The sequence below is a fragment of the Phytophthora sojae genome (assembly GCF_000149755.1).
Source record: "Phytophthora sojae unplaced genomic scaffold PHYSOscaffold_5, whole genome shotgun sequence".
Classification (NCBI taxonomy): Eukaryota; Oomycota; class Peronosporomycetes; order Peronosporales; family Peronosporaceae; genus Phytophthora; species Phytophthora sojae.
Genome location: NW_009258119.1, coordinates 5,113,242 through 5,134,237, shown reverse-complemented (window position 1 = coordinate 5,134,237; position 20,996 = coordinate 5,113,242). Strand labels below are relative to the sequence as shown.

General features: G+C 51.7%; 5 protein-coding genes across 5 annotated transcripts; 2 read left to right on the top strand and 3 right to left on the bottom strand.

Annotated features, from left to right (window-relative positions):
* Positions 1-1,102: 1,102 nt before the first annotated feature.
* On the bottom strand, positions 1,103-4,712 carry PHYSODRAFT_507973 (hypothetical protein; the record flags this gene model as incomplete). Its single annotated transcript, XM_009531430.1, has 5 exons — positions 1,103-1,153; positions 1,309-1,438; positions 1,521-1,585; positions 1,868-2,731; positions 2,817-4,712. The coding sequence occupies 5 exons, from the start codon at positions 4,710-4,712 to the stop codon at positions 1,103-1,105; spliced, it is 3,006 nt and encodes a 1,001-aa protein (XP_009529725.1).
* Positions 4,713-5,171: 459 nt separating this feature from the next.
* On the bottom strand, positions 5,172-7,184 carry PHYSODRAFT_507633 (hypothetical protein; the record flags this gene model as incomplete). The annotated part of the gene is made up of 2 exons (XM_009531429.1): positions 5,172-5,643; positions 5,692-7,184. The coding sequence occupies 2 exons, from the start codon at positions 7,182-7,184 to the stop codon at positions 5,172-5,174; spliced, it is 1,965 nt and encodes a 654-aa protein (XP_009529724.1).
* Positions 7,185-8,622: 1,438 nt separating this feature from the next.
* On the top strand, positions 8,623-10,104 carry PHYSODRAFT_509842 (hypothetical protein; the record flags this gene model as incomplete). Its single annotated transcript, XM_009531428.1, has 1 exon — positions 8,623-10,104. One exon carries the CDS (start codon positions 8,623-8,625, stop codon positions 10,102-10,104), a length of 1,482 nt encoding a protein of 493 aa, XP_009529723.1.
* An 8,322-nt stretch (positions 10,105-18,426) lies between these two features.
* On the top strand, positions 18,427-18,789 carry PHYSODRAFT_302352 (hypothetical protein; the record flags this gene model as incomplete). Its single annotated transcript, XM_009531427.1, has 1 exon — positions 18,427-18,789. The coding sequence occupies one exon, from the start codon at positions 18,427-18,429 to the stop codon at positions 18,787-18,789; it is 363 nt and encodes a 120-aa protein (XP_009529722.1).
* A 219-nt stretch (positions 18,790-19,008) lies between these two features.
* On the bottom strand, positions 19,009-20,270 carry PHYSODRAFT_316091 (hypothetical protein; the record flags this gene model as incomplete). Its single annotated transcript, XM_009531426.1, has 4 exons — positions 19,009-19,285; positions 19,432-19,810; positions 19,832-19,949; positions 20,124-20,270. 4 exons carry the CDS (start codon positions 20,268-20,270, stop codon positions 19,009-19,011), a joined length of 921 nt encoding a protein of 306 aa, XP_009529721.1.
* Positions 20,271-20,996: the final 726 nt, after the last annotated feature.

The window sequence follows — 20,996 nt, the reverse complement described above, 5'->3', positions numbered from 1 at the left end:
GCCGTTTGGTTGTCCGAGCCGCGATTCCAGGTGGTTTTCAAGTGTCGACCCTTACCTCGCGTGCACTGCACGCGTTGGGCCCTGCTGCACGGCGTACAGCAGGGCCCAACGCGGCAGTGCCGCCGCGCTCGTGACTCACGCTCAGCGTATCAATACTCTTGGACAGCCCGGTTGCTTGCTTCACCGCTTTCCGACACACGTGTGACGAAGCTGGCCGCGCGCTTGAAGCTCGATCCTCGCGCCAGTGGGAGACCTACACTGGCGTGCATGCACTTGGCGCCACCGAAGTGCAGGTAACACTGTACATGTATTACCTTACACACATGACGATCTTGCCGATTGCGGCCATGAAAATTTGCAAGCGACCATGGACGGAGGTTTGTACGTTTTCCGCTGGTGGCGAGGAGGCTACAGTTCGATCGTCGGTTGCACATGTTGTGTACAGTAACAAAGCATACCAGAGTTTACCAGTTTCTCCGCACCTCGTCATCTGCTCGACTTGCAAATTGCTCCACTGTAGTTACGCTGGACGGCAGTGGATGGCATTGGCTACAGTACAGCGCTCTAGAATATGCCGGATGTGCTCTAGCTTTTCGAGTCTACATTTTCTTTCTTGACTTCACTGCTTCAGTACACGCTGCAGTACACGAATCGTAGTCAATCTTTTTTACCGATAGTACATGTATGAGAACTATCATGTACATACTGTAAGCCCAGCGGTAAAGCCAGCGAAGAGAGCAAGACTAGGAAAGCTAAAAGCTGGCACACATCCGGCAGCTGGAAAGCGTACGCTTGATGGATCTCTGATGGCTCTCCGCCAGCTGTAGGCTTACTTGATGTCCTTGAAATTGCAAGCGTCAGCTGAGGATGTTCTCCATGCCGCCGGCTCTTCAAGTTGTCACGCTCAGCGCTCGACGGTGTCAGTTCGCGACAGCATCGTCGTGCAACACGGCGGCAACATCGCTTTGTAGTTCATGTTGGATGCTGATCGCAGAGTACAGTGGTAGAATGTCCAGAATGTCCACGCGACAACAACAAGGACAGAATGTCGTTTCGTATGCATGTGTATTTTTCTTTTGATGCTCGTTGGGTACTGTACTCACTACTGCGCGTCGTAGGCGCGTCCTCGAGAAGCGCGATCGAGTTCCATAGCCTGTCTCCCCAAGCAAGGCAAGCACATAGCAAACACGCAATCAGCATCAAGAATACGAAGTGCTCGCTATCGGCGCGAGGATGCTGAGCCGCAATCCAACGGGCCATCTGCGATGGACCTATGTGGCTCGAAAATGTTCGGTTGCAATCTCTTACCTCTCGGACAACGTTATCGACACGGTTGAGATGACTTTGACGCGGTGGCCGCTTCCTTTTCCCCTCCGGTTTGTTGAGCACCATTTTGTTGCGCATGGCAGTCGTCAGGAAGGGTAGAGTTAATATTTTCCTGCATCGGGAAAGATTTTTCAGGCTGGTTAGCACGAACGCAGCTCCAGGATACATATCCTAGCTTTTCAACAGGCACGAACCTGTCGTTTGCGGGCATCTTGAACCCAGCACGGAACACAAACTCGTCGTCTGGGCGTTCGTAGTCCTGCTCGTCAAAATTATTTTGGTTAGTATTCCGCAAAATATGCAAACAACAATTATGACGATCTTTGCGACGAAGACTTACGAATTCTGCTGGCAGGGTCGGATTGATCGGCTCGGGATTGACGACATCTCCGGGGAGTGCTCCAGCTTCGCGGATGACTGTTGACACAGGTACTGGCCGGCTACAAGCCACACACATGACGGGCTTTGTGCCCATAGCTGTCGAGTCCCCATCCGTCGGCTGTAAGAGCATGAGTTCGCCACGAATGTCACGCAGTGCCACCTCAAAGCGAATCTTCAGCTGTTCCATCAACTCTCTTCTGAGTCGAGCCAACTCTTCGGTTGTAAACTCACGAGCGTCCTCAAGCCGATCGTCCACCTTCTGCGCAAAGTTGTCCAACAGCAATCGATAGTTGACATTGGCGTTGGCCGCGCCGCCGATGCCAGGCCCGCGCGGTCCGCCCTTGTCGGCATTGATGATCGCGGACACCTTCTTGGTAACTTCCTTGATGAAGTTGTCATAAAACTGCTTCTGGCCTTCGGCTGAGTTGTAGAGTCTGGTGTCGAGCTCGCGTCCCGTCATTTGCGAGTAGAGATCCGTTAGCACGTCGCCCTGCTTGGCTGCAGCCTCTACCATGCTACGTCGGTCCACGGAGACGAGACTGCTGCTGCTGATGCTGTTATTGAGGCTGCCTCCGTTGCCATCGCCGAGCGATTGTGTCGAGAGTTTGGCAATCTCCGCGTACATTTCCTTGCGCAACTTCTCGATTTCCTCCACGACAAGCTCTGTCCGCAAGTTGTTGGTGGAAGGCGCGCGCCGACTGACAACAGGTGCGGTTCCGTCTGTACCAGCGTTGCTAAAGCTTGTGTCCGATGCATTGAGGTGAGCAGTCAAAGAGTTCAATCGCTCAATGTCTTCTTCGACCATCGCAAGGCGTCGGACTGCACCGCTGAGGCGAAGCTCCATCTCTCGTAAACTTTCGGGGTTACGCTGGTGGAAGCTGTGTCGACGTTCGTCGTGTGCAGCATGGGTGTCAGCACCAGCATTGGCACTAGCGCTTAAGTCACCACTTGCAGGTGAACCACCACTGGGTTGACCACGCTCAGCGTTGAAGTTCCGGTGCCACATTGACCACAATAGTTCAAGCTGCAGTAGGGAGCGCCAACACAGCCTCATTAGCTCTGGGTTGAGAATCAAAGACAAACAGCGTAACAATGTACAAATGACAAACCTTTTCGCGCATCGCATCGAGCCCCTTGATCAGCGGGTCATTCTTCTTCTCCGTCGTGATATTTACCTGCAGAGTCGCGTCGATCTCTTCATCCAGGTACCGCAGTTTGCGTGTGTATTCCTCTTCACGGTCTTCCTTGTTAGGCTCACCCTCGGAATTCTCGTTAGCGTTATTGTAATCGGTAACCCGCAACGGGACCACCCCCAAACGAACTGCATTTTGAAGCTGCTTTACTTCGTCTGAGAGCGTCTGCAGTGTCTCCGCAATACTCAACGGGGAGTTGACGAGCGGGGCTATTGAAAGTAGCGTTCGGTGGTAGCAGCGCTGCATCTGCTGCAGCGCGTGCAGTGTTTCGTCGTCGCAGTTTCCCTGTAAGAGTTTGTCCTCCGTCAGTTCAAGAGCCTTGCGCCACTCAACAAGCTGCGGCTTGATGCGATCCTGGAATGTTTGGTTTCGTGCCAGGAGCTCCTTCTGCATTGTCAAGCGAGCTTCCACCAAGTGAGCCTGCAGGTGCTCATTGAATACCACGTTGTTGCGCAGTGCATCCAACTGCTCTTGCTGGCTCTGGGTGGTCCCTGAAACCCCCTTTATACTTTGCTGTAGCGAGTTTAGCGATGCGTCAGTGGACCGCCGTAGGTCCGCTAGCTTCGTGAAAACAAGCGAGAGATCCAAGTGCGGTTGGGAGATGGCCTCGACAGGTTTACCAGCTTGTCTTTCATTTTTGTCAGATTTTCCGGAACCCTCGGTCGATGCATTTTCCTTCGCACTTCCATCTTCTGTTCCCCCACTCACAGATCCACCAGTCGCATACATTGACGCAACAGTCTGCTGCTGCACACTCAAATCATCCAGACTATCGGCAAGAGCCTTGATATCTGCTGTGTGTTTTTCAACCGCCTCGTCGTGATCTCGTAGTTTCTGGTCGTGTTCATCCTGCACAGCCTTCAGCTCTTTCAACTCGTTCAAAATGTCGTTCGTGGTTGCTGCAAAATCTTCCTGCTTCACATTCTTTTCATTCTTCTGCGCCTCATTCACACCGGTGGCCCCCATGGCACCTTTTTCAGGGTCTAGACCTGATGACGGCGCATTCAGTTGACCCATTCGACCATTCAACGCTTCTAGCAGCTGATCATGCTCAGCCACTTTGGCGTTAAGCGCATCTTGTAGCCCCTGCAGCTTTTCAACTTCTTGTTGTAGTTCCGCCGCGGACGCAAATGGTGCGCCTGGAAGCTGAAATTTCCCAGTCGCTCGACGGGATTGAAGACCTCGAGGCGATCCATCGGTTGATCCACCAGCTGCATCAGGCTCGCCCTCAGTTCCATTCCCGTCCAGGGTATATTCTCCGTCTTCGTTCTCGTCACCCTCATCGATGAAATCTTGGCCAAATGCGTGAGCCAAAGCCCTCTTCATTTCCTTTTGCAGTTCCTTTTTGGCTTCATCCAGCTCCTTTGCCGTCACGAATGGCTGTCTACCTATACTGCTCGCTCGCGGAGAACGTGGAGACTTTACAGTCGGAGAAACTCCACCCGATCCATCCTTTTCACCACCTGGCCCTTCTACCGAAGATTTATCCTGGTCATCGGTAGCGCCCTGCTGCCCCTGCTGCTCTTCTTGGTCCTCTATCGGCGCTAGTCCTTGAATTTCTTCCAATTGGTTCTGCATCTCGCCGACTTGATTTTGCATCGCTTCCATCGCTGCTGCAGCCTCCTTCTTTTCATCTTCAGCACGTGCCAGATCACCGCGAAGGGCAGCGACCTGGTCCTCCATCTTCTTCATGGCAGCATCGTTGCCCTGCTGCGTTCGCTGCTGCTTAGCCATGAACGCACCGAGAGCTTGCAGTACTTTCATTAGAGGATCCCAGGAAACACTGTAAGCAATAAGCTCTTGCTTCATCATAGACGCAAACATATCTGCGTCGAACCCATCGTTGTCTGTCTCTGGAGAACTCAAAGCAGTCTTGCTGTCAGGATTCAGGCTTCCTTCGGCACCTACTTCACTCTGCTGCTGGCTGTCCTCGTCAGCAGGAACAGGTTCTTCCATCCCGACGCCAAAGTCCTGTTCAGCTTACTGCTCACTCAGCAACAACGATTCGCCACGCTCCCAGCCAAAGCGATTGAACGCGTCGCTATAACTTCGCGAGCCCCCGCGGAGGCGTTTCATGTCCAGGTGCTATTTGTGCATGGTGCTCCTGCCGACTATTTCGAGGGAAACACAAGCTGAAACATCAGTGTTCACCACGCTTCATCTGCGGGATCTGCTGCACTATTATTCTCTGCAAATGAAAAACCCGTGCATCGATGATGGCACTGATCTCCAAAATCTAAACGTGCAATGCATTCGGCTTTTCAAGTGTTGTTAGGCAGGTGCACCGGGACCAACAACCTGGAACGCCGACGACACGCCCGAATACGGGGTGACGGTTCTCCAGACGAAGTGTTTGCAGTCACCATTCACTTTGATACGATATTTTCCCTTGGGTGTGGTTTCAGGAATGAGCCACTCGATGGTTACCACGGATCGGAAGGTACCCTGTCGCTCCCATTTGAAAGTGGTGTTGGTGTCACCGTCGTCGGCATGGATAACCCAGACCCCTCCAGAGTCACCGCGACTGCTGTCCGACATCCACCGCTGCACCTCTAAAAATGTGCCTTGAGTTCGCAGATTATTCTTTGGGTGAGCTGCGTGGAAACACACTTTCACCGTGGATCCCCATCCATACGCGTTCAAGGCATCAAAGCCAGCAACCACAGTACCAAATGACACGCCAGCCAACACGCCGTCGTGAATCACTGGGATATTGTAGTCTAGCACCCCCATCCCCTTGATGCTTGGGGGCGGTAAACTACCATCCACGGCAAGTGTCTGCTCTTCTGACTTGTTTGAAGGCTTGTCGTGCATGGCCGTCGCGAGCAATTCGAATTGCTGACACGTAGCAACGAGCTGGTTGGGTCCGAAGTGTGTTGAAGCACCTTCGTATCTCTGTACGGCGTATTCCTCTCGCGTTGTCATGTAGCCGCAGTAAGCGTTACTAAGTCCAGCGATCACCGGCTCGTGGATGCTCTTGATGCCAGGCAGCAACTCGTGAAGCGATAAAGCCAACGAAGCTCGTAGGCGCCTCCCAGCCATTGTAGTCATCTCGAACGGAACTGCTGCGATGTGCAGGCAGTCAGCGATGGAAAACATTTGCAGCGGCAGTACTTTCGGGGACATGCCGTAGCGCGCTGTAGGGAAGATGATCGGCTTCTCCTTCTGCAGCGACTGGAGTTCCGGCAGCGTTGTCCACTTCGGGTACGTTCCCCACCGGATCCCTTCTTTGACTGCAGGCACGCCTCGTCCGTCGAACTCAGTGCCACTGACCATCGATACCCCAATACATCCTGATGACGTTGATGTGGGGCACTCGGCGTTCAATTGCCAGCGTTTCTGGAGCTGAATACTGCAGTAATCCACGTATTGATGCGCGAACTTGATACCACCCGCAATCGCGGGCGTCTCCAACGCTTCAGCATACAATTTCCTGGCGCAGTCAAGCTGCGCATTCGCAACTGTCACCATCCGCTCAAAGTCCTTGTGTTCCGTGCACGGGTTCCTCGGTCCACAAATATTGGGGCTCACATCTCCTTCGTTACTCTGAGCGAACGCCGCGACGAACGCTCTGGGGCGGTCCATCAAGTGCTTAGTGCCCTGCTCACGCTCGAACTCGTAGGCCGCGTATCCTTTATTATCCCCCGTGATCAGCGTGTACCAGTTGCCCATACTCGTGGGATGCACCGCGAACCAGTTGATCATCCCAATGGGGTACCCGTCCAGAGCGTCGAACCTCCACAGCGTCATGGTCTTGTCCGTGTCGTGCTCATACTGAGCTCGTTCGTGCTCTGGGTTGGCCATGTAGGCGTCTGTGGACCGGTTCACCGATGCCCCAAGACAGATTCCTGTGGCTACTCTGATCACCGCTGGCTGGAGGTTCCTGTGCGCTCTCACTACCGCCTCCACTATGCCGGAGACGACACACTCGAAGTTCTGTCTGTCGGCGCCGTGCAGCGGCGGGTGGACGCTGTAGATGAAGTAGTGCGACAGACCGCCGGGCGAGCAGTGCGTGTGGGTGGCGCTGATCATGACGTTCTGGCGGCTGTACGCGCCCCGCGGCAGCTCCGGGTGCGTCTCGAGCCGCGCCACGACCGTCTGCGTGACCCACTCGGACACGAGGCCGAGCTCGGCGCATACAAACGCCGAGTGGTTGCCGGACTCGGGGTCGTGGAAGGCGAAGGCTCGAGCGCGCAGTCGCATGTGGATGCCCGAGGTGAGCTGCCCCACCTTGGCGTAGCCGAACATGCCGGCCTCGGCGGCGGGGCCCGTGATGTCGAACATGGCGGCGCCGATGCGCAGGCGCTCGCCGGCGCCACCGTCCTCGGAGATGGCGACGGCCGTGTGCTCGGACGTCATTTGGCTTGAGTGGGCTGTTGCTGCAATGCCGAGGAGTATCCCAGACTGCGGAGAAGACGGCGAGAGTGATGGTCGGCAACTTCAAGGACCTGATTACGGTGCGATCAAAAGGGTTGAAGTGCGAGGGCTGGCAGCAGAGATGCGTTGGCAGAGGCCTGGACAGAGGAGGTCTAGCGGATGAACTCGAGCGTTGGTGAGGAGAGTGCCGGCGGTGGTTGCGCATAGATGGCGCCGATTCCCGACATGGCTACATTCCGAGAACGTTATCACGCACTGTGATTGGCTGAGGGTATTTTGGGTTTTGGTTTGAAAAACACTAGATTGGGCATGATAAATTCGGTGGTTTGGGCTGGCCTTTCCGCCAGTCGACCATGAGTTGCACCGACTTGTTGCTTCGAGCGAGCGGGCGACATCCACACCCACCCACCAAGTGCTGCGGCTTCAGCACCTGTTACACATTGACTCACTGAACTGGCGGCAGCTCATTTCCCGTGAAACCAGCGACGGACGTTTCCTCCTCCACGTTCGGGCTCAACAAAGCCAAAGCCAAACCCAACAAGAAATGCTGCCACGACCAAACACGGCCTTGGCGCTGGCTTCGGCTGGATTTTCTGCTTACAACTTGCGTTGCTAGCGCGCCTGTGTATGGGAGCCACACCAAGCCTGCATTGCCGAGTCTGAACTTCAGAGCTGAAGTGGAATCCGGCGGTAACGTGCGTGCTGCATTGCAGAACGCATCGCGGTTCGCGCATCGAAAAATACGAGTGGTGCGTTGTAGGATATTTGCATGATGAAAGCTGCGGTGTTGCCTGCCCCAAAAGGGAAACTCAACCGTCTCGAGACACTCGAGCCGAGGGCGGAAGGATCACACACCTGCGCAGACAAGACGAGCGAGTCAATTGACGACAGTTGATGGCGGCTCGCGGCCTTGCACGGTGCCGCCACACCAGCTTCTCTCTTGCATCGGGAAGTCGAGGCTCAGCAGACAGCTAGCTGTCCACTCGCGCAGCGGCCGCAGCGTTTATCGCCGATCGTCTGGGCGCTCTACGCCCTGTGCCCTTTGCCCTTCCTCTCTGATCCTTCTGGTCTCCCCTGAGAACCAAATCGTGGCTCCTTACGAGACGCCATCCTAGTTCTTTACTTCGATATTATTGTTGAGAACCGTTATAATAATCTAATACAAACCAATTTCAAATCACCTCTTTATAACGATTCCATCTGGTAAACCGATGTATTCGTATATAGATTACCGCAGGTTTTTCTGGCTCGTAGAAAGCCAGTCCTTTTGCCACTCTCCTCAGTGTCAATCGCTCCATTGCCGAGGACGGTCTCGCGGCTGCGGAGCCCTCGCCTCGTCGTCCATATGCGCAAGTTCTCTCGTGCCTCGTCCCGCGGCGAACAGCAGCTCCAGCACGACCCCAAGCTCCCCCCGGCGCCCAAGCCGCCGCCGTCGCTGTCGCCGTCGCCGTCGCCGCTGCACGCGGACGCCCCCAAGCTCGAGCCCATCAAGGCCATGGCGGGACTGCCGCCCGCCCCCTCGCCGCCCCCGATGCTGGCGCGCGACGACAGCTTCCAGAACATGATCCGCAGCCGCCGCACGTCGCAGGACGAGATCCGCGCGCTGCTGGCGCGCACCACGCAGGCGCTGGACAAGATCGTGAGCATCCGCGAGTCCATGGAGGACCTCGTGGACTTTAAGCAGTTCGAGAAGAAGGCACAGCGGCCGTCGCGCCCCTCGCGCGTCAGCTCCAGCATCGCAGAGCTAGGAGGGGAGCACGCTGGCCGGTCCACGCCCGCCTCGAGTTACCGCAGCACAGAGGCGTCATCTCTCTCGGAGGACCCGCTAGGGACGGACAGGTCCACGAACTCCACCACCCATTCGTCGGGCTCGGTGGACGATGACGGCGAGCACGACGTGGACAGGGAACGAGAGGACTTGATGGACTCAAAGAGGTCAGGCACCGATGACCAGCACGATCACGACTTGGAGGAGGTTGAAGACGGAGACACGTTTAATGACGACCCTACCAGCCACTCCATCGCCAGCTCCATCTCAACCGTCGAAGACTTGGCACCTTTGAAGGAGGCGCGACTGGACAGACTCAAGAGTATCAATATTTCGTTCCACGAGGGACTGCCCAAGGAATTCTTCCAGTCACTGTGCCGCTTCCTCAATTCGGCGCTGGAAGTCAAGACCCGACACTCGAGGTTTAACTTCTACAAGGAGGCCTTTACGGGAGGAGACGCCGTCCGCGAGATGCTGATCAGTGGCTTTGCTGAGGACCACCAGACAGCTACGAGATATGGAAACGTGTTGGTGCGACTTGGGTTTATTGAACACGTGTCCCGCACCGACGACCAGCTCCACAACTCCAAGGACAACTTCTACCGATTCACCAAGGTGCTGGATTATGACGACACGTCGGAAGCTTTCGCCTCGGACTCGGCTACGCGGAGACGTACGTCTATCAACGCCAACAACTACCGAGAATCCGTGCTGTCGAATGAGTCATCGGACATGGTTGAGTACGACTTTGCTACAGCCACGGATGAAGTCCACGCACTCGTGACTGAAGAGGCCTTGCAGGTTCTGGCCAAGGTGCTGCACAAAGTTTTCGAACGCAAGAACAAACTTTTGTTCTACAAGGGCTTCGTGGGCTGCTTCTTGGGCGCGGAAGCGGTCAACGTGATGCGAGAGATGCGCATCGCCTCCTCTCTTATCGACGCCGTGCTTATCGGTCAGGCGCTCCTGGACGAGGGTCTGATCGAGCCGATCGCTACGGCCGTCTCTACTTTCCAGGACAAGTACGTCTTCTACCGCCTCACCAAGATATCGTCTTCGTAACCAAGTCAGTCGTCTACCGATCGAGAAGCCAAGCGTTGCTGATGGTGCTGCTGGCGCTGTCGAGAAAGCCCACCTATCTGCCATGTGCATAACAAGGCAGCACGTCTCGCGCAGTTCACTTCAATTCAGCTCAGCTGGTCCAACGCTAAGTTGCGCTTCTTCGCTCGACCAAACTCTGCAAGTAGCTAGCAAGAAGCGCTAGACCCCGCAGCAGCAGGAAGCCAAGTTTTTTGTCGTTTGCGCATATTTAATTTAAACCCTTTGCGCTCCCACTACGATGCAGTCGTAATTTTTCGAGTGATCACAAGCGATACTTAATGAGTATCATCTGCTTGATTATACTAGCCGAGCGCCGCCGCTACGCGGCGGGGATTTTTAGTTAGTTGGCGCTTCACTCGCTATGCTCGCTCCGCTATTGGAGCAGACTGCCTACGTTTCGCTACGGCAGGGCGGACCCGTTCCGCTCGCCTCGTCGGCTCGCTGCACTACTCTCAATGTTAGGTTAGTACTACAGAGGCCGGGGCGGGTCCTGCGGCCCCGCAATATCGTATGAGGGGGTCGCCTTCGGAGATGGAGGTGCGCTCGGCAGCTAATCGGAATTAGTAGGAATCGTACTTAGTGAATAAACGTGACGATTTTGTGACGGACGGACAGCGCTTCTTAGGATGGGTCCGGACCCGAGTCATTATCACACTTGTGACCTAAACGCAATATTTATTTTTGGTATCGAAACCACATTTTCACAAGAGCACCATGGCGAAGAAGAAGAAGGCAGGTATCTCCATCCGCGCTTATGCTGCAGCATCTTCAGTGACAGCACGGCGCGAGACACAGACCCCTGTTCGGCAGGAAGCACGCCTTTCACGTCAAAATGATAGTGCACTTCAAATGCTCATGGAAGAGCGAGAGCAAGCCACCCTTCAGAAGGCTATCGACAGTCGACCAATTAATACAAAACGGAAGTACGAGGGCTATCAAAAGGAGTTTGCAGAGTGGAGCCAATCGATGGGATTTAGCGATGGTGTTACGGTCACTGGTAGCAAGCTTCATCTCTTTTTGGACACCCAAGTCGTAGGCAGAGAGTCGAAGAAGAAGAAGGGTAAAGTCATTGGCGCCTCAACGGTGTACGGCTACGTCAACGCTATTGTAGACCTATACAATCATCAGGTCGCCAACAAGATGAACGCTAACGATCATCCTCGCACGTATAAGGTGAAGCAACTGTTGTCGACTGTCCAGGCAGAACCTACGTCGACACGAAAGAAAAACTACACAGATCGCGGCGTGGGATCGCTGCTGGACGGCTATCAGTCCGAGGCTCAATTCACTCAGATTCGTGATACTTTTTTCGTTTTGGATGATCTCATGGGGAGGGCTGCGTTTTTGGCATCGCATTTTGGCTTACTACGAGGCGAACACATTCGTGATCTGGAGCTGGCTGATATGTTTTCCCAGGAACTTGACAAGGAGGGTTTTCAGCAGTGCATTTCGTTGGTCCTGCTAATCCAACATGGGAAAACGAATACGTTTGGAAAACGTCAGCATGTCGGCTTCATGCGCAATAAGGCTGTTCATTTATGCCCTGTTGGAGCGGTTGCTTTCTACTTGTTTGAGCGCTTTCATCTCAATAGTGAACCATTTCCCTCCTTTCGGAGATCGGAGGACTGGTATGACATCAAGTTCCTAAGTGGCCGAGATCGAAATTAAACTATATCCTACAACACTCACAAGAAAAGCTACGAGACTGTTTTTGATCACCTCGGCCTTACGTTCAATAAAAAGACTCATATCAACCGCCAACAGGGCGTACGACAACTGGAAGGCGGTGATGTCGACATCTCCCAAACTCGCCGACATGGCCGATGGGGCCTTTACACCGTGGAAGCAGTATATTCCGCTCCTCTGGCGCGAGAAGCGATTCGTGCTCTGTCAGGACACCCCCCCACGCGCACGTCTTTATTATTTGGAACGCGCCATTGTGGACCCACCCAATGGCCTCAAGCAACAGATTTTCCCTGGGCTTGAAAGTAACAAACAGAAGCTATTAGATGGTGAGTGGGAATGCAACCTCGCCGCTCGAGGGTTCATTGAATTGTTGGAATTCTTACGCACCGTGTTGCTTCAAGACGCTGCATTTTAGTTGACGTCCTTCCTGCTCGACTTCGCCGCCATCCGATCTTCGGTGGACCGTTTCAACAATTCCGCGCTCAAGCACTTGCTAGCGCTCAGGCGACGCAGCACCCGGTGGAAATGCAGCTTCAGCTTGCCATGCCAGTCCTGTAGCAACAAATTAGTACGCAGCACGCAGCAACTATGCAGCGGTTAGAATCTCAGCACTTGGCTCTCGTTGACATGGTGAAGCAATCCCAAGATCAGCTTGCTTCATTTCTCCACGGTGACGTCCTTTACCGACTTCTTCCCTTATCTAACAACGCAGCTGGAGCTGATCCAAGCCAGCTTCCTCTACGTGACAGCACTCCTGTGTCAACCTCGGTAAACGCGACGCTACAGCAACATTCACCTCAGTTAGAACCAGTCACAGTTCCCCAGTACAACATGAGCCGACGAGTTTCAACCGTACGAGAGCTTTGGACAGAGTGGCACCATGGCCTGGCTAGTCAGCCTTCGATCGAATACCTGGAGGAAACATTTGGCACAAAATGGAGAGCGTCATCAAAAGAAGCGAAATTCTTTTCCAGGCGTCGATGTGTCATCAATCACGTACGTAGCTTCGTGAATGGCGGTCTCTATGTCGACGATGCGATTGAAAGAGCTGATACTGAGAGGGGGAACAAGAGCATCGACAGTTATTCAAAATGGCTTCGCAGCAAACAGCACGATGACTTACATCATCAGTGTAATGCATTCGACAGTCTAATTGACCTCATTATCTGAACTGCAATACCAACATTTACATCATTAAATTAGTTGCCATAACTCGTTTCAGTCCCGATATGAAAGCGATGATGAGCGCGCACATATCGCTGCCTTCAACACGCGTCTTGTAGCTCCATAGTGCGGTTGCTCGACTGGTCGGGTATGAAGATGCCAACAGAGCTGCAGTGCTCGATGGCCATACCCAGATCGTGCCGCTGCGCACAGCACGTCTTGAGCAACAGGAAGAAGGGGATCCTCACAAAGGTACCGTCATGCTGACGACGAGGCTCAGCGTCACCCTGTAGGCGTTGTAGTGCTCCAAATATCGTAGTAGCTGCCCTAGATGTGCATGACCTGCTACTAGAGCCACCACCACAGAGTCACAATTAGCGGCGTCGTGTGTACGATGACCATGTTCACGACGACCAACAGTACGTACCGACGCGTGCTCGGCAGGCAGCGTGCTCGGCGGGCAGGGTGCTCGACAGGCAGGGTGGGCAGACGCGGGCACTCGAGCGCCAAGATGCCCGACGGCACGGGGTACGAGCGACGGGCAATGGCAACCATGAGATGTGTTAATGGCGCTCGGAGAAGGTTCGCCCCAAATTTGTAATTAATACTGCCAATCAAATCGTAGTATTTGGGTCATGACCCACCAACTGGTATCTCGAGGTAACACGCAAAAAAGCGGCTGTTATCCCCGGATATCAGGTCACTGCGTCATGACCGAGTCATGACATTTTGCTTTTTACTTCTCTGTCCCACGAATTTATGGGTAGTTAGCATTTTCCGTTGTTACTTAGCGCACACATCGAATTTAGAGACGCACCCTTGCCGTAAAGCTTATGCTGTTGCGCGTTCCCGTGTATTTTTTAAAGTTTGTTAACATGAGTGACTGATCAAATAACAACGGGCTCGCGGGCCCGAATTCGATGTCAAAACCATTTTATGTCGTAACTCTGCTCATATTTAGCGATAATTAACCGGACTTTTACAGAGCATCGATTATGATGTAAAGCCACTGGCGACAAAGCAAATCTACCTGAAAATACGCCCAAGACTAGTATTGTGCCTTGCATGCTCTCTGTCTAAACAACGACGTAATTCGTTGTTTTAGCAAATCACGGTGATTAGCCCATCATTGAGTTAGGAGGCTAACTCGTCGATTTAAGATAGAATAGCTGCTAAGACAACGAGTTAACGTTGAGTTATGCTCACTTTCGTTGAATGGCTGGAGTAAATCCGACAATACTACGGCCCTGACATTCTAATTCTAACTCGCTCGCTTTGTTTGATTGCTTTCTAGCCGATGATTAACATGCGTTGGCGATCTATCGCATTAAACTACGTCTACAATATTGAAGAACATTCCTGTTTTTATATCGAGGAGCTGCAAGCAGCTTTAAAGTCAGCGTTTCCTGCACTACCAAACATTTCTTAGTAGCAATTTTATACTGCTACTATATGTCGTGCTCTGAAATTCGAGCTTGGTTTAACGCGCAAGGCCACGACGAAGAGAGCGAAAGAAAACGTCCCCGCCGAAATCGGTGCTTACTATTACGCAAGGAGTTGGCGCCATTCTATCGGGGACCTTATCAGTTTGTTTTCTTGCAGCGACAACCGATTTATTCTTGCAGTGGCAACCGCTCCGTCCTTGCTCTGCGTTGTGCTTGGTACTGGCAGTTGATTAGCTTAACTTTAACTTAGAGTTAGGCTGCGAGATATGATCACCGGGAAGGATTTGCTCGTTGGTTTAGAGCCCTTAATCGCATGCCAAAGTTCGTGCAAAGCACAATAATTGAGCTTTGAATAAGCTGAGGTTCTATTCCTCGTTAGAACGAAATGCATCATATCAAGTGGTATTACAGCCAATCACCATTCAGTACAGATTTAAATACGGATTTACCAATAAACTCACACAGATTAGGAAATATTCGAAACCAGATGTTTATTGATTAAGAATCTGTGACGTGAGAACTTTGTAGCCATTTTCGACAACGTCACATGCCACAGTCATGGAGGTATTAACACCACCGTTGAGCACCTTGCGCAGGCGAGGGAGTTTGAAATTGTTTCCCCCCTCGTCAATGATAATGCATTCCATCACCTTTTGTAAGGTGAGGAAGCATTTTTCGATGGTCTGATATTGAACACTATCAAAGGCACTCTCTACTGCGTCAATAAGACCGTCGATCTGGTTCGTAGGCTGCCGGTACTGGATAGACTGGATACAATTAAAAATACCCAAATCCAAAATACAATCGGGGGAACGAGGCGGTTGGCAAACCATGTTTATCTTCCAGCCTTGTTCGCGTCCAGCATCCACCACCTCGCCGTGGTTTTCGTCTACATGGGGCCCAGCGTTGTCTTGTTGCACTCTTACAACCGTAGTTTTCCGACCTAAAATAAATCATACAAGTCGTTAATAATATCCAAGTCAAATACCCCTAGAAAAAAAACTTACCCGGTCATTTTTCACGGATTGCTGGAAACACTTTATCCTTGAGTAGCGATGAAGTCTTGTACATATTTAACCATTTTTCATCAATATGAACTACATCATACATAGAATGAAAACGATACAAATTCCGACCTAATGGAATAAATTAGTTTTTAAACATTTCCATTAATTAGGATAAATACAAAAGAATGCGTACCAATCGGGCGATGTACGTGTGCCAGAGCCCACGTCAACCTCTCCAGCTTATGCGAGTCCGAGAGCGCTGGCTTGACCCTGCAAATGAAGCGGCGTTGTACCTTGCGATTCAAATGCCGCTGTAGTGTCGATCTTGGGATTCCTGAGGCAGCTTCTAAAGCGCGCAGCGTCTGCCGCTGACAGAGCGGCACTGCCGCGACGCGCTCGGCAACTTCCTCGGCGCTGAGCCGGGTTGCGCGAGGGGGGTACGCCTTGCGAGGCATGACCAGCGCGGCTGGGTCGTCACGGAGGCTCCAAATCCCTTTGATCGCCGTGCGACTCAGCCTAAAGAGCTGCTTGGCGCGGGCAATTGTGCCATGGCGGAGGCGGCCTTCCCTACTAAGAGTAGTAAGGAAAACCGCCACCGCAACACGAGTCTCGGGCGAGATGGCCGTGGCGCCGGTTGTGCGAGGCATGATGAAGGGCGTCGGACTGGTACTTGACAGCTTCGGAGCAAATGGAGTTGTGGTAGCAAATTAGCGTCTGTAACCATCCATTTTACAATCGAAATATTAAGTTTAACCTCGATTAATTTTGACCAATACGATGGTATTAACACGTTAGTGTTGTGTACACCAAATTCAAATACCCATAAATTCGTGGGACAGAGAAGTAGATTGTCTTGCTTTGTATGAATGAAACGAAAGGTGCGAGTGGCAGCTTGGAAAATACTACTACAGACTCAACATACTTAAGTACATTTCTAGGCCTCTCCACATTAGGGGGTTTCAAAGTTGGGCTGAGCCTATAGACACAAGAACATAAACAGCTTTTCAGCCAATCAGATCGCGCTGCGGTTTTGCCGTTATGTCATGTTTTACTGACGCCAAAATCGAGTCCAAACGACCTAAGAGCCTATTGCGACGACTAATCTAGCCATCTCAAAGGCCTATTCCGCCAGTAGCGCGCGCCCCGCGAAGGCGCCAACTGCGGCTCCAGCGCTAGCGCCCATAGCGTCAAGCACACACCAATGCGCGTTGGCTGCGTGAAAGATGGCACGCCGCGCTGGTGCAGCCAATATCCGTCCGGCCGCTGAGCTTGGTCCAAGCCTCACGGCTGGTGCTAGACTTGATGCAGAAGCTGCTGTTGCTGACCTTGACCTTCTTCTGCTTTATGTGTTGCCACGCGTACTTGCCCTCGACGCGCTCGTGTCTCCTGTTGGCCTGAATCACGACGCCAGTGCATTTGTACTTACCCTAGACAACGTCGCTCGTCTTGTACTGTTGTGGACTTGCACTTGGCCTGGTTGCAGGTGCTCGACTTGACCTTCGTACACTTGGCGGAACTGCACAGCCGCTTCGGGGCTTATGTTTGCTTGCTGACTTGTCGAGCTCGGGAAAAGGGGGTTCAAAGTAACTTTTGAAACAGCCAATCAGGAAGTCTGGAAATTTTCATGTCTTCAGGGCAATGTTTGGCAAAATCCTACTTTGAAACCCCCTGATAGGGGGTTTCAAACACATCGCTTCTACTACTACTAGCATACAAATGCTAAGTGTCTCCACTGAATCTTAGAAACCGAGTTACCTACCACTAGTTTTCACACACTTGCGCACCTAAAAATACGTTTCGAGTTGCTTACAGTTAACCCCAGTCGGGCACTTTGCTAGGACAAACAAGAAAAATGGTGGGTCAACTCCGAAATTCACGGGACAGTATACCGTCCGTCCTAGCGGTCCGTCTAGGACTAAAATTGTGGTAACTGTTTTCTGAAATCAAGTTAAAAACGATTTTGTCCTCCCCGACTGGGGTTAGTCAATTTACCGGTAGTTCATTATATGAACTACGAATTTATTTTCGTGCTGTACATTACCGGAAAGGTCCTGCTAACAGCAAGCTAATTGCAGTGTTTTCCGCTTTCTACGAGTAATTTTAACTTTTTAATTTTTGATGTCCGGTTAGGTACGAAATTTGATTAGTCGAATTCAAACGCGATTATCTCAAAACCTCCAAATAGTGGGTGTCAGAATTGTCAAACTTGACTTGCGATTTCGTCACAATATAGTATGTTATTTTGCGCCGAAATAGCATTCCATTTCCCGCCATTTTGAAATCTCCACCTCTGGAGGTGGGTGATTTCCAAATGAAACGTGCATTTGACGAGGTGGTGCGATCCGCCAAAGGGCGCGCCCTCTCACTCTTCTTTTTCTCACTGAAGAGGAAAAATCGCAAAAGGGCCTGGCGTCGCCTACCCTTGCAGTGACAGCATCATCAAAAGACTTGGTACCGCTCTCTCTATCCCCCCTTCCCGACACACTCCTCGTGGCTTAAAGCACTCTGCCCCTCGTCAAGGCCCCGGGCGCCAACACAAAGGGGCGGTCGCCTCACGCTAACAGTACGTGTTTTTGCTTCTGCTAAGCTGTTTACAGTGCTAACGCCGTACAAGGGATGGCAGGGAATCACAAAGGCGCAGCTGATGGCTCCAAGGTTCATCAAACTGCGGCTGACTACAAGATACTCGTGGACTGGATTTCAAAGGAAGACAACTTCAAGGCCATCTATGGGACAGACAAGAAACCCAAAGTCGGGGGCCCACCCAAGCAAAGCAAGCTCTCGGTGTTCCAAGACATGGGCTGAACATTTATTCCTCAAATCCACGCACGAGGGACGCCGCACCTAGGGGGAGCACAACTCCAGAGCCGTTGGAGGACATACATCACGAAGTTCAGAGAAACTCTCGATATGAGTCTCCGCTAGACCGGGATGGGTTTGACAAATGCGGTTCTGAACAAGCTTCAAGCCGCCGGACGACTATGACCAAACGATCCTGCACTAAGCGGAAGCCCTGCGAGTCCGGCACGACGGCAAAAAAGAACGGATCTAAGAAGACAAGAACTTCGGCGCACCAGAAAAACGTGTCCCTTGCAGAAGCCCACCTGGAAGCCAGCCTGAAGAAGCAGGAGGTGCAGCAGGACTATCTCCGCGAGCAGCTTAAGTTCAACAAGAAGAAGTGGACCGAGAAAAAGTCGGCCATGCTGCAACAGCTGCAGATAGATTGTGACAGATGCGAAGAGGAAGCGAAGGCACGCAAAGCAACGGAGCGGCACCAAGTCTTCTATGCACTGATCATCCAAGGCAAGACGCCGAGCGAGATTAAGGAGCTTCTTCAAGTTTAAGATAACCAAGTTTAGGGCGACCGACGGACCCGCTTGCGCTGGGTTTGGAGAGTTAGTAGCGCTGGATGATTCGGGATCGTTTTGATGCATTGCTATTTATTTATTTTTGCGTAAGGTTTTCCGTTGCTTGTCGTGCAACACCATCAATAAAAACGTATACATGGCTACTGCTGATCTCATCTACTACGATTGTGTTAGGTAGAGAAGAAACCCTTATTCCTACTTGCCTCGATACCATTGGATAACTCCCTCCTCGCGACCCCGTGTCAGGGAATGCGCTTTCAGTCTGCCGCGGAATGGAAACGTGTCGTCGTCATCCCATTCCAGGTCGTCTTCATCAGAACTTGACGATTCTTCTCCAGACGAACTCCAGTCATCTGCGATATCGATCAGCAGGTTGTGCAGCACTACACAGGCATTTATCCAGCGCAGCACTCGCTCGATATCTCCTTTTATCTTGATCTGGACTCGCGGCTCTCTCAGGGACGACCATCGACTCTTGAGAACGGCAATAGTGTGCTCATTGACAACCCGCACATGTTAAAGGCCTCGTTGTCAGTGCCGGCTTAATTTTTCTTGTACGTCGGAACCAACGCGTTGTAGGTCTTGTCCGCAGGATAGGCCGAGTCGGCCAACAAGTACTAGCCTTCGCTAAAGAACTGGCGCTTGTAGCCGTAATTGGGCAACGCCATCTCGCGATACACAGTGCTATCAGCACATGAACCGGGCCATCCGCTGTAGAATGCGATGATGCGACGGTGGACATCACAAACAACTTGCCCATTTAAGCTGTACCGATGCTTTCTATTACAAAAGCACTGGCCATCAACCCCTGGCTTCTGCACAAAAGGGAACGTTGTCCCGTCAATAAACCCGACGCACCCCGGGAAGCCTTCTCGCCTCATTCGACGCGCTGTTTGGCTTCGCTCGTCTGGACTCGGCCACTTGATGTATTCATCGGACATGTCGATCAACGCAATCGTAATGCGAGCCGTAAAGACGTCTAGCGTACCCGTGCCAACTCCTCAGATCTTCGTCGTACGGCCCAATGACGACCCATTTGCAGTCGTACCTAGACGATCGAGTGTGACCGCTAGCCGCAGCCATATTGGGACTTGAGGGTGGTCGCTGTTATTCTGAAACACGCGGTGGTCCTTAATCTTGTTGGAGATGAGCTCAAACGACTCCCTGGTAGTGCGAGTCAGCTATCGAAAGTCATCATCGTCGAGGTTTAAGGAAGTACTGCCTCGCGAACTCGTGGCTTCTTGGCTAACTCTTGCAGTCATATACCGTCGAGACGGTAGCTGTAGAAGAATCTCGTGCAGCTCATCTACCGTCGACTCCACCGAAAAGCACTCGGCCCAGTCATCAAACGGAGAGGAGCCTCCAGCGTCTTCGTCAAGCTCATCTTCGAGGACCGCAAGGGAGAGGAGGTCGATCACCTCGGCAATGACCATCTGGCGGCCGCTGGTCTTGGGCATACTCGAAGAATCACTAGTCGTACCCCCATGAATTCTGAGACGCCCTCGACCAAACCCGGAAATAACACGTTATTTGCCACCCAAATAATATGCGATTTCGGAGTGATTTTTGTCAATTCTGACACCCCTAATGGTTCGTAAGCATGATTTTGTTTGGGGGAAGTTGTGTTTTGGGTCCGTTATTTTAAAATAATTCCGAATCGGGTCCATTTTGTTCGAACCGAACGTTTTTATGATATACATTAGAATTAAAAAGCGTACCCAAAGTGGATCCTGTTATCAAACTCTTCCCTGTTCTAAAGTTGTACCACGAGACATGAAATATTAAGTATATTTCCACTGTAGAAAATGCTTTATTATATAAAGTAAACACTTAACACAGTCGTTTAAGAAATGAATACGTCAAAACGTAGGACTACAACAATAACGATTTCTTCATTAAAAAATCTTATTCTTGTACACTACTTTTACCAGTCTACATATTCATGTACGAATGTTAAATGCAGTTTTCTGGCATGCTTATACGTAATTCAACGCGTTTAATGTATTTACTTGTAGTATAGCGCAAAACGGTAACGCTGAAACTAGTTTTAGCGTTTATAATCAAAAATAGAGTGTGTTGGTTATATTCTCTGAAATATAAAAGAAACTTTTTATCACTTGTTTGCAAGCAGTGAAATCTTATCTTGTGCATAAACAATTATTGTTTTAGCATTGAACATGACT